The sequence below is a fragment of the Lynx rufus genome, unplaced genomic scaffold, assembly GCF_022079265.1.
Source record: "Lynx rufus isolate CCGP_SWC_20201006 ecotype Redwood Valley unplaced genomic scaffold, mLynRuf1.p SCAF_2, whole genome shotgun sequence".
NCBI classification, from domain to species: Eukaryota; Metazoa; Chordata; class Mammalia; order Carnivora; family Felidae; genus Lynx; species Lynx rufus.
The window spans coordinates 63,930,559-63,943,005 of NW_025814834.1; the positions used below are offsets into that span (position 1 = coordinate 63,930,559).

At 38.7% G+C, this 12,447-nt stretch overlaps 1 protein-coding gene across 1 annotated transcript; it reads right to left on the reverse strand.

The window, feature by feature from the left end:
• Nucleotides 1–1,593: 1,593 nt before the first annotated feature.
• G6PC2 (glucose-6-phosphatase catalytic subunit 2) lies at nt 1,594–8,383 on the reverse strand. The gene is made up of 5 exons (XM_047082566.1): nt 8,166–8,383; nt 7,503–7,612; nt 5,498–5,609; nt 2,891–3,006; nt 1,594–2,105 (listed from the first exon to the last, which is right to left on the reverse strand). Exons 1-5 carry the CDS (start codon nt 8,381–8,383, stop codon nt 1,594–1,596), a joined length of 1,068 nt encoding a protein of 355 aa, XP_046938522.1.
• Between the last annotated feature and the right edge of the window lie 4,064 nt (nt 8,384–12,447).

A 12,447-nucleotide genomic window follows, 5' to 3' on the forward strand; every position in this document is an offset into this window, starting at 1 on the left:
CCCAGTGTCGGGCTCTGTGCTGACAGCTCAGAGCCCAGAGCCTGCTTCAGATTTGTGTCTCCCTCTCTCTCTGTCTCTTCCCTGCTTACTCTCTGTCTCTCTGTCTCTCTCTCTCAAAAATAAATAAACATTAAAAAAACCCAAAACTTTTTTGTGTGTCTTGTAAAAGCAACAGCATATACTCTATAAATACATTTATAGGAGGAAACAATAATTTCCTTTCGAGGAAAATCTTTGATTTTTCGAGTTTTTGTTACCCTCAACTAATGTTTTGCCAACTAGTACTTACTTGAACTGTTAAGTTTTCATAAATACTTATGGATGGTTTATTATATCATCTGAAATAATTCACGTATTTATATTTTTGAGTAGAGTTACATAAAACACTGTAATGGACCACAGGCAACTAAGTTGTGTAGCAAAGTCTGACTCAAAATGTACCTGATTGGAATGACATACTTATCAATTTAAAGTCCAAAATTACTGGACACAATGAAAGGAAAAGGGGGGGAAAAACTCTTGTTGAGAAATTCTCAGTATAATATTAATATTCTTTCAATAATAATTCTCTAAAGTAAAGCTATAGATTTTTCATCACAGCTCAGTATACATAGAGATTAACCCAAATAGATAGATGCAATTAATAGTTTTCTTGGGTTGGAGCACGACCTTGAGGAAAGGACTTGATTTTCTTGGTTTTGAAAGACTGGTAAATAATGTTCTGAGCAGAGCATCTTCAGCAGCATTTATTGACACTGGAAAGCACTACTGCAAAAAGAGACCAGGAGTTAAGCAGAGGTTCAAGTCTATACAGTAACCTGACCCCTTTCCCCTGGATATGTAGCCACATCTAGAGCCATCGCTGGCCCCATCAACACCCTGCATGGTGTGAGTCAAACAGGTTGTGGCATTTTAATGACATTTCTGGAAAAACAGCTGATTTACATGGCAATCATCACAGAAGCATTCACTCTTACAGATTTTTACTTCTTAAAAATGAAGAAACAAAACAGTGTAATGGAAGTATATGTCAGAAGACTTGGGTTCTAATTCCTGTTCTGACAGTGGTGTGACAACAGCAAGTTTTTTCTCCTGAATGAATTTCCCTCTCCTTATCTGAAAACTGAGGGGATTGGATTTGAGGGGGGCTCCCACTAAAATGCCCACAGGAGCCATAAGCACCCTGACCTTCTTATAGTAATGACAACTGACTGAGGCTCCTGTTGGGGTGCTAAAGACTGTGAGAAAATAGAGAATGCTGCTTCTTACTAGGGACAGTCAATAACAGTAGATTGTTTCCAGGAGGGAATGCAGGTCCTGAGGTGCCATATTGTCAGATTTTTCAAGAAAACACAGTTCAGACTTTTATGCCAAATATTCTGGTTTTCAAATGTTGGCAACTAATTTAAATTGGGGTGGGGAGAGACCACTGTGAAGGCCAAACTAAACATAGGTATAGTGGGATGGGGCCAGTGGCTGCCATTTTGTGACCTCTGCTTGGAAGCCTCCAGTCTCCCCCTGCCCGTGGTTCTGCTGCAGGATGGAACAGGAGTGTCAGGCTGGGGCCACAGAGCACTAACTCCCTGTACAACTCTAATTAATCTTCTTTTCACTTGGTTTCATTAACATATGAATACAGTAGGGAATCAGAGCAACCACAGTCAGTGGGATGGATGCACTTTTACAGAAAGACAGCACATAAAATAAATGCTCTGCATGAGTGGGGATCTTGATGAAATGGTAGAGCTGCAATGTGATCAACGAGACCACAGCACAAAGCAGCCGAAAGCTCAGCTTGTAGCCATTTTCCCCTCGGCAGCTCCTAAGGAACATCTCTGAGTTGATTGCAAAGCCCAAGCCAAAGAGCACCCCAAGGTTTCTCATGAGTCCGGCAAAAGGTGTGGTGTCAATGTGGATCCAGTCCGGGTTGGCACACCACTTCTTGGCTATGGGCACAGACCACAGCAGGTCAATGTCAAGCAGTCTGAGAAGCAGGTAAAAGCCCAGTGCAAACAGAAAGAGGAAGAGGTTGGTCTTCAGGTATGTGCTCAGACTGGCTGTTTGGATGCCTGGAGTGTGCTCAAAAGCCTCTGCCACAAGCATGCCTGAGGATCAGAAAAAGACACTGAAGATGACCATGAGCCCTCAAGCCCCTCAGGAATCATCCCTCTCTGCATTAAAGAATTTACCACTGTCTTCATGATAAAAGTCTTTAGACATCTAGGTTCTATCCATTTTCCAAAGCCCCTTTCTTAAATAAAAACACACACTTGCCCGCATGGTCTTTTCAACCATCCCTGTTGGCGCAGGTGGATCACTCAGGAATCTGTGGCACTGGGAGACAAATACTACATAGGCAGAGCACTGATTTGGGTACTTGCAATTAATATTTCAATTGCCATAGCCAATTAACTACAGAGCCTTTAAAAGGTGCGTGGGGGAAACTCAGTCATGGGGAGCGCCGCTTCAGGAATACAAAGCAGCTGCTAAATGAAGTCCATGGTCATGTAATAATCACTTCAGGTGTATCAAAGACAGTGGCATAGTATGCAGGCTGGAGGGCCATTATGAAGTCCCCGAACCAAGACACGAGCAGGCTGTCTGAGGTGAAGGCTTGGGAGTCAGACGTGGCCCTGGCCACACTTCAGAGAAGCCCCATCTCCCTGCGGGTTATGTGCTAATGCCATCGAATGAGACTGTGCCATTGTGTACATGGAGGATTTGAGAGGTGTGTTGAACTGCTTACACTCCCAGGGTAGCATTTAGTATCAGTGGCTTGACAGAATTACCTGAGACTGGGATACTACCTACCAGGGAGAATCTAACAACATAAAACAAATGACACTAAAGCTTTCCAAGGATACAACTAAAGGTAAGTGATCATATTTACCACCAAGTACTCCAAGAATAGCTTGATGAGGAAAATGTGTTGCTATGAATACTCTGGAGATGCAGACACTGATTTGAATCAACCAAAAAAGACTCCAAAGAAATGACCAGGTCAGTCTACGATGGAAGAATAGATATAAGTGTAAAAAGTAGAGAAATTGTATCACTCATAAAATTAAGGGGGTGACACCAGATGATCTTTCTCAGAGGGCTCTTCTGTGATATAACATTATGATTCTAGAGACTTTTCTCTCCCCAAAATGTTTCCATGTGCTTCGTAAGATTCGAAAAGTTTTAACAGAGGTTCCTACAATTTAGCAATGCATTAAACTTGACCAGTGCGATATCCTGAGATTTTAATAAATGCTATAAAAGGAAGATAATTTGATACCCTGATAATTATTTTAAAGGAGTATGGTAAATTCAAGTTTGGGGGGAATTATTAATATCCAGGAAGACCTAGAAAGGATCATATACATTTTTACTCTCAGTGGTATGTGCTTCATCTTTATCCTCTCAACATTTTTTTCTCTGGAGAAAATTCACTGGAGAGTCCACTGCCACTCTGATGAAAATCATACAAGCATTTCATCAGGGGCAAATTTTCATTTGGTGCAATTTCACAGAGTCTCAAGAGTCCTGATTCCTTGTTTTTTCACATATAGAAAATAAAAGACAAGGGAATTGACCTAAACATTATATACTTTAGTTTAGAAGTAGCAATGTGCAATAAAGCTTACAAAAATATTGAAGTCCAAGCTCATCATTTTAATAAAGAATTAGCAATATTCAGTTATAGGAATCCTTGGGGTTTTGCTCCCAAATGTTTGTTCCTGATAATTGGACCAGACTGGTTATGGAAAAAACTAAATAGAAAGAAATGAGACTTTCCAAGAAGAGGTAAGCAGGAGTTATGCATAGGGAAGAAGAATAAACAGGAATTTGGTAATATTAAGATAAAGAGTAGGCACTCAATAAATATTGATGGACAAAGGAAAAGTTACAGTTATAAAAATCTAAAGGGAATCATAGAATTTTTTTTGAAAGAAAGGTTTTTTAAGGTTTGGAAATTTGAGGAAGAAATGAACTACAGAGAAAAGGTGAGGCTTGTTAAGATTCCTATTTTGAAAACTTGTCCATGGATAGAAAATGTTAATTTCTCTTCATTACAATGCTTTACTGTTGTTGTTTGCGGTTGGATAATAAACACCTTAAGGCGTACAAGTTGCAGTCTCACTAAAATAAACTTTGAAAATACCCAAATCTCTTTGGTGGTTTGTTTCCTTTATTGTCCAATATTACTTTAAAAGTGGAATGTGCAATAGATCTTGGAATTTTTTAATTTTATTTTTTTAATTTGTAAATGTTTATTTAATTTAAGAGAAACAGAGACAGCATGAGTGGAGGAGAGGCAGAGAGAGAGAGAGAGTGAGAGAGAGAGAGAGAGAGAGAGAGAATCCCAAGCAGTCTCCACACTGTCAGCACAGAGCCCGATGTGGGCTTGAACTCACGAAGCCATGAGTTCATGACCTGAGCTGAAATCAAAAGTCAGATGTTCGACCGACTGAGCCACCCAGGCACCCTGGAAATTTTTTATTTTAGAAGAACTTTAACATAATGGTATATGTTATAGTATTCTTAAGTAATTAACTGAAAAATCTTATCTCAGTAGTGTAATAATTTATGATTCAAGTGATGCCCAGGATTGTTTTTTTTTTTTTTTTTTTTAATTTTTTTTTTCAACGTTTATTTATTTTTGGGACAGAGAGAGACAGAGCATGAATGGGGGAGGGGCAGAGAGAGAGGGAGACACAGAGTCGGAAACAGGCTCCAGGCTCTGAGCCATCAGCCCAGAGCCCGACGCGGGGCTCGAACTCACGGATCGCGAGATCGTGACCTGGCTGAAGTCGGACGCTTAACCGACTGCGCCACCCAGGCGCCCCGCCAGGATTGTTTTAATGATAATTAAAAGCATTTCAGGAGAGAAGAGAAGGAAACATCCCAATTCCTATTAGAATTATGAATAATCTTAAAGTTGTAGGCCTTTCTAAACATTATGATTCTAGTAACATTAAATCTACTAACATTCAAATTTAAGTTTGCCTTTAGAATGTTTTTAATTAAAAAGGTTGAATAGTCTTTTAAGCTAGAATATGTTATTGATGTCAAAAATGTTGGCTATTCAAAGAAGAAAACGTAATTTTTCTGAACTGATACATTCAAAGGGAATGATGATTCTCAAAACTTCTTGTTAATCTTAAAGCAAGGGAATGTGCATGCAAAAATACTTCCTTATGTAATTTTAGACGGCTTATTTACGAGCTACTAAAGTGATAATGTATTATGGAAACCCAAAGGCACTTCCAGCAAGCCATTAGTCAATTAAACATTTCCGACCAATGTGGCAATAGCTCTGAGCCAAAGAGTAGATTACCTTAAAGCAAAATATTAACTTTCTATTCATTTTGCTATTTTGGCTATGATAGAATAGGATAAGCACATTTCAACAACTAAAAATATGCCAAAGGAAATGTTTTAAAAAGTCTTTCTGTATTCAAGACTTTCTGTATTCACATTCCAGTGGTACAGACACTGGAGCAAAGCTGACCTGTGCAGAGTGGTAGACGACTTATCCATCCGACTGACAGTGTGGCTCAGGGCAGCTGTTACCATGACATACCAGACACATGATGAGCCCATTGCATGGCCAGATGGACTTCCTGCAACAACAAAGTGCTGATCCATTTGAAAGGTGGTTAATAGTGTATCAGTATTAGAAGTAGATCACAGAATAGCATATTAGCCATGAAAGTTACAAACAACTCAGGAAAAAAAAAACCCACAGGCTATATGTAATGTTTAGGAATAGGTAGAAATAAAAGAAGTTGAGTCAAATTGAGCCTCAAAACACTATTTCAAGAAATTTTTTTTTCAGATTTTTCAAGTTCATCAAATTCTAGAAATCAAAATGTTCAAGGCTAATTAAGAACTTGAGCTGTTACACCCAAATCTGCCACATCCCTGCTTATTTTTCATGGCTAGTTGTTTTTAATTGTTGAGAAAATTAAAGTACTTGTGTTGGATCTGGAATCCATTTATTTTCCTTGGGCTGAAAAGTCAAAACATCTGAAGGGTATCATTACTGTGTTCTGGTTTACCAACTGACTTACAATTAACTGCTATAAACTAGCAGATACCTCAGTGCCTGTCTTGTGTCTGGCCACTGCAAAAGGTGTCTTTGTCATGAAATGGACCAGGGAAGCCGTAAAGGGCATCAGTCCTGACACATGAAGCCTGCAGCCTTTTTGCTCCCAGAATGTCTTTCCCATGCTGCTTGATTTTTTTAAAAGATCACTTTACTTTGATGTTCACCATGAGTTTTTACCAAGTGGAGATTTATTCAGATTAAACACACCTCTTTGAAAACCACTACATTAAAAAAGACAATCTATTTCTTATAGATCTACTTCTTTCAAAGCTACATCTTATACCAGATTTTTCAGAGCCTTTTACACTCTTACATGAGCTGTAAATCTTTAGGGAGTGAATATAGAATGCACTATTCCTTTTCTTTTCCAGAAAATGTTTTATGAGATAGAACACACACTGGGAAATTCTGGGATAAACCAAAGTAGCATTTCAATTGTCTCAAAGGTTATCCATCCATCCGTCCGTCTGTCCATCCATCCATCCGTCCATCCAACGTTGGTTTCACAAAGAAAAAATATACATCATTTCTGTCCTGACGGAATGCATAGCCTATTGGAGGAGCCAAATTAATTACAGTACAGTATGATAAATAATATAACAGATGGATGTGTACTTTTATGGGAGCAAGAAAGAAGATATTCAGAGAACTCATTAGGAACTTACACATTGACTATATTCAGCATGAGTTTCAGGATGTCAAATGGAAAGAATTTTATGCTATGTAACAAACTGTGGTAAGGTATGTCACACATTCTTATAAATTAACACAACATGTAATTTTACCTTAATATATATTTTAAAAACCTTTTCAAAACTTAAACTCAATTTTCATAGTAAATATTTTACACTCATACAGAATCTTACTTATAAAAGGAAGTGGCCCAAGAAGTCTATTTATATTCTATATATACAAGAGAAAAAAAGAAATTTGAAAGAAAAAAGTCTATGATTAGAAATAATCTCTACTGGCAGTAGTAAAACCAGGAAGTCCTTACCTCATTCATGAGATTCTCAAAAGATCCATAATAACTTTGAAAGTTGCTCAGCAACAGACAAGTCAACATTTCTAGAATTTTAATATAGTTCTTTGGTAATTTCTTCTAGCTAACTTTTTTGGTTTTTTTTTAGAATAAAACCATTACATTCTTCCCAGAAATAAATGCCAAATATAAAATCATTTAGAAAGTAGTCTCCCAACTTACCCTTTTACAAATAACAAAATGATTGTTCACAAAGCTTTCCTTTTCATTAGCAATTGTTGTGCTTACGAACTTTTAGTATCCTTACTCATGACATTTTCTTTAATACCCTATATAATATCATATAGTTATTAGATAATAATCATACATAATGACTCTCTGTTGGAATATCTTTAGTAACTTGAGGCTGCTATAATTGCTTACCTGGACCTGTTTCACATGTAGTGGGGAACTGTTCGAGGCATGAACTTGAATGATTTGGGTAAATCTGAGTTTCTTGGACCCACCAGTAAGGCCGATGACCGAACAATATCCTGTATTTAAAGAAATACAAATATGCATACATATTTAAACACACAACTATTGCTTAACCGGAGATTAGTTATTCTCTCCTATAAAAATGACTCAAGCAGAGGGTTGATGGGGAAAGTTCATGATTAAGAGACTGGGTTCTGGTCTGTCTCTTATTACAGAGGATGACAGTCATTTGGAGCTTTGGTATCCTAGTTTCCAGTAAAAACAGGGACTTTTTTCCTTGTAAGGAAACTTCTGTGGGTGCTTTGGATTCTTAGACTGGGTGGTCCCTGGAATTATCAATCTGTTCATTATGGTGCTGCTCATTTAACTAACCTCTTGTTTAATCACAACATATGTGTTACAGGGTTTGGAATTTACTTATAAGTCAGATCAAGTATACGTTTCTATGCTTTTTGTAAGTTCTATTTATGAATAGGTGTTTCAAGTCAATTGGCATGTTTGAAAGATTTTCTAAGTAGAAACTACACACATCTGAAATGTGATCATTAAGCCAAAGCTACAAATTTAAGAATAAGATTTACAAAAAATGAAAGAAAACAGAAGGCTTACCATTTAAAAATAAGATTGAACCAATCCCCAATGACTGCTACCCATATCATCTTGGTTCCAACTGTCTGATTAAGTTGAAACCAAAGTGGAAAATAAATAGAAAAGATATTCCGGGGATCACCAACATTGGACATAAAATTTAGAAAATTGTAGTAAGCTCGGTAGTCCTTCTGCAAATGCTGAATAACGAGCACTCCATTCCTATGAAGGAAATCCATCTTGAAAGAGAGGCAATTCTAAACATAGAGCAATCGGAGCTGAAGTGCTCTGAGTCCCACCGTTTTTATACACTACCCATGTGGCGTATCTGGCCATTACTGTAACATGTGATGCTGGCCATCTGTGAGAGGGTACATCAGTCCTCCTCTGCTGAAAAGCTCATGTGTTGATGATCTTAATTGGTGCCAAAGAGGTGAAGTACATGCTGATCTGTGGCAAGTCGAGGGGAAATTTGGGTGGAGACACAATGAATTTCTTATGCAATCTCCCTTTTGTGTACACAGTTGGATCATGTTTGCTTGAAATTTTTTGCACAGTTCATTTCCTTCAAGGGCAGAGACATTGGCAATTTCTATGCTTGGCTAGAAGACTACGCAAATAATTACTGCATGTCAAATAGCCCTTAGAGCCATGCATTTTAATATAAAATAGACTGTGGCTCTTTGACTATTTTATTGGGTCTTAGAGAAAAACGTATGGGTAAATATCTGGGCATGAAAAATTTATATGTTATGACAGGTTATTTTCTGATTGAAGACTTTTAACTAAAAATATTTTGATATTTCTCTTTTAGCAGAGAGAATGATATGGTATATAAGGAATAGAGAAGGAAATACATGAAATACATGAAATCTGCAAGGAAACGTATTGGCTTTTGACTATAAGGCAAGAAAGCAGACACAGAGGTCACCTGGGTAATAGAACTGTGTTAAGAATGAGTCATATTTTGGGGCGCCTGGGTGGCGCAGTCGGTTAAGTGTCCGACTTCAGCCAGGTCATGATCTCGCGGTCCGTGAGTTCGAGCCCCGCGTCAGGCTCTGGGCTGATGGCTCGGAGCCTGGAGCCTGCTTCGGATTCTGTGTCTCCCTCTCTCTCTGCCCCTTCCCCACTCATGCTGTGTCTCTCTCTGTCTCAAAAATAAATAAAAACATTAAAAAAAAAAAAAAGAATGAGTCATATTTTTATGGACAAGGGAATACAATTGAGTCAGGGAATCACTCCTGCGACAGAAAGATAAAAATCAACTTTAAAGGGCTTTTGACCAATCAGGAAAATGGTTTATTGAAAACAAAAGTGTTCAGCAGAAATATGAGGGAAGCACTCAAACACCCAAACAAACATGTAGATTGGGAATACACAGAAGGGCAGACAGCTCAGAAAGACCCAGAGGTTGAAGCATTCCAGGGTCCCCAGAAAGCAATGAAGCGCCCCCACTCGGCGGCGGAGGGTGAAAGTAAGTCACATGTTTGTTCTTTTACCATTCAGATCCTTGTCTTCTCTCATCTTAGCCTCCTCACTAGGAACCATCTTCAAAGGATATCTCTTGGGGTCCTTGGATTTCTCTTGGGAGTCCTGCCTCATCATTCAACAGCGCCATTGTCATGGGGATCCAGCCTCCCTAGATGCTCCCCCCACCCCCACCTCCCGCCCCCAGCCTCTGTTGCTGCCCTTGGAGGAAATACTTTGACTGCCCATTAAAATCTTTCTGGATATTTTTGGAAAATGCCCTACCTTTGTCCTACCCCAGACAAATTAACTTTCTGGTGATGGGACCCAAGCACTGGTATTTCAAAAATACTTTCCAAATGATTCCAATGTACAGAGGGGGTTGAGAATCATTATTATAAAGAAATTTATATGTTATCTATTCTCCTTTCAGCCTTAAGCACCCCCCCCCGCCCCGCCAAAAGTCAACCTGAAAGAAGCTTTAATGACATTTAGTATATAAATCATTGTATGTAACTGGATTTTTCTGTCAAATTCAATGTTTACATTGACTGATGTATCTTCTCAAGACTTCAGAGATTCTGTCTAGAATTAAAGAAAACCCTACTCTAATGAGAAATTATAAAGCTGGTGACAGTTTGCATACAAACTCGGCATTGTGGCCCAGAAGAGGTGAGGCAGTGGTGACGACTGAAGTGGCACTCCTACAGCAGGGCATGCTGATGGCCGCCTCCCTCACTGAGCTTTCTGTGATGAGCATCTGGAAGGAGGTTAAAATACAGCCTGGTATCTGTGGATAAGAACACTGGTTTGACTGGTGGTGAGTGGCAGCAGGTCGTTTTTCAGAAAGTGACTTTAAATGGTTACCAGGAAGTGGGTATCAATCTCTATCCACAGTGAGAAACTTACTGATCTCCTTTATCATTCTTATCATTTCAGTAGGAGGAGAACTAGGAAGTCAGCCAACAATGGCTCTCCCCACATGTTGCTCTTCCTCCAGGTGGCCCAGAATTACACCCTTGGTTCTCCAACTAGTGTGCTAAACTGATCTGAACGATGTATGTTTTGGGATAAAATCAAATGTGTCGAAAACTCGGTTGTGCTTTAGAACACATTGGAGCATTGCATTTATGCTCTTCCAATTATTTACCTTTAAACATACACTATCTTATCTTCCAAATTAACTTCATAGCTGTCCAGTAATCCTTGGTTAGTAATGGGGAAATGTGCAAACAACCAGGCCGAGGTCATTTCTTCAGTGTGGGAGCCCTGCGTAGAGACTAGATTTTATTTCCAGACCAGTGTTTCTTCTTAGTCTCGGCTGTGTCCAGGTTGTTCAAAGCCAACATTGGTGAGATTTTAAATGGCAGCAAAACAAATAAAAACTTATGCTAGGACCAACTTGTTTCAAATGTTTTCAACCACCCAGACCTCCAATTGACCTGTGTCATCATTCTAACTATGAAGCTTTTCTGTGTAGTCCTGAGAGAAAATTGGTTGACACCCAAGCACATCTGGCCAGCTGCCAGAGTACTAGAAGTTCATAGATACAATCATCACTTTGAACTTGTCTTGGATGGCTTATCCTATCATTTGACAGCAGGGACACTGTTGTTATGGGAATTCAGTGTTATGGGAATTCACTTCCCAGTGTCTGACATCTTCTCTGGGGGAAGTATCAAGATGGGCACCTCAGAGCTTGAAGCTGACTCTGACTCCTATCCTTTACTGATAGCCTTGCACCCTAACAGACATTTTCTTCTCTGGAGACAGACAAGTATAGAAATAAATTAAAGCCACTCAAATGAGAAAAAACAGAGGCTATTTATTCTGAGTTTGCTATAGCAAACTACCCATCACCTGCATTTGACAAAGATTCGGAAATAGGCAGGGAATAGAAAAGCTTTGCTGTAGTGGAAACAAGGGAAGACCTCAGATGTGCTCTGATTAGAGGTTGTTGGCACAGGAAAGCTGGAGATGAGTGAACTAGAAGCAGCACATTTTATGTGATTGGTTGGGGGAGCATATTCAGCTTTCTCTGGTTGGTCCTGAGTAGGAAGCTAGGGCAAAAAATGGGGAAGCTGACAGTCACTGACCAAATCCTGACCATTCTGGGCAGATTGCTTCAGAGGTTTTCGGTCAGAATTCTGTTGTCATGTTTGGCTTGGCCATTGTCCATTTGTATATTCAGTCTCTCACAAAACAAATTAAATAAGTATATGTAGTAGTTGATGTAGCATCACACCAAGAAATAAGGAAATCCCTTGTCTATCCTATAATTCTATAATTCTTATTATCCATTGAGTCAAAAAGAGAGCATAGACTTGCTTACCAAAGATAAATGAATTTATTCAAGTATGCACTACTCTGTGTGAGGCATTAGCCTTGACTAATCAGAGTCTATGCTTCTGGCTTTTTTGTTTTGCATATTCAGGTTCTATGATTTCCATAATATCTTTAATGAGCCATGAGGAAGGACATTAGTTCTCTTTATTCTTTTTCTGAGAAGTGTTTAAGCTACATATTTCATCATTCATTTTCTTTGGAAATGTCTTGTCCCTAAACCTAGGTGTGGATGATATCAAATACATTTTGTCTTACAATTAAAAATTCAGCTTCATGCTCATTCAATTCTTCAGAGTCTGTGGACTGTGATGAATTTAGCTGCACATTAGTTTTTCATCTTAGGTAGTTAATTTGGAAAGACTGGCTGTCTCCTGAGGACTATCTGGTTCTATAGGCTATGGTATATCTAATGGAAGTAAAAGCACCTTGATTTCTTTTGCCTTTTTTTTTTTTAATTTTTTTTTTCAACGTTTATTTATTTTTGGGACAG

What these genes read in the sequence shown, in the direction of transcription:
- G6PC2 (XM_047082566.1), bottom strand. Translation starts at nt 8,383, where the DNA reads ATGGATTTCCTTCATAGGAATGGAGTGCTCGTTATTCAGCATTTGCAG. An exon ending in TACATGTGAAACAGGTCCAG is followed by an intron (nt 5,610 to 7,502) that starts GTAAGCAATTAT and finishes TTGTTGTTGCAG; the next exon opens with GAAGTCCATCTGGCCATGCA. An exon ending in TCGTCTACCACTCTGCACAG is followed by an intron (nt 3,007 to 5,497) that starts GTCAGCTTTGCT and finishes CTTCCATCGTAG; the next exon opens with ACTGACCTGGTCATTTCTTT.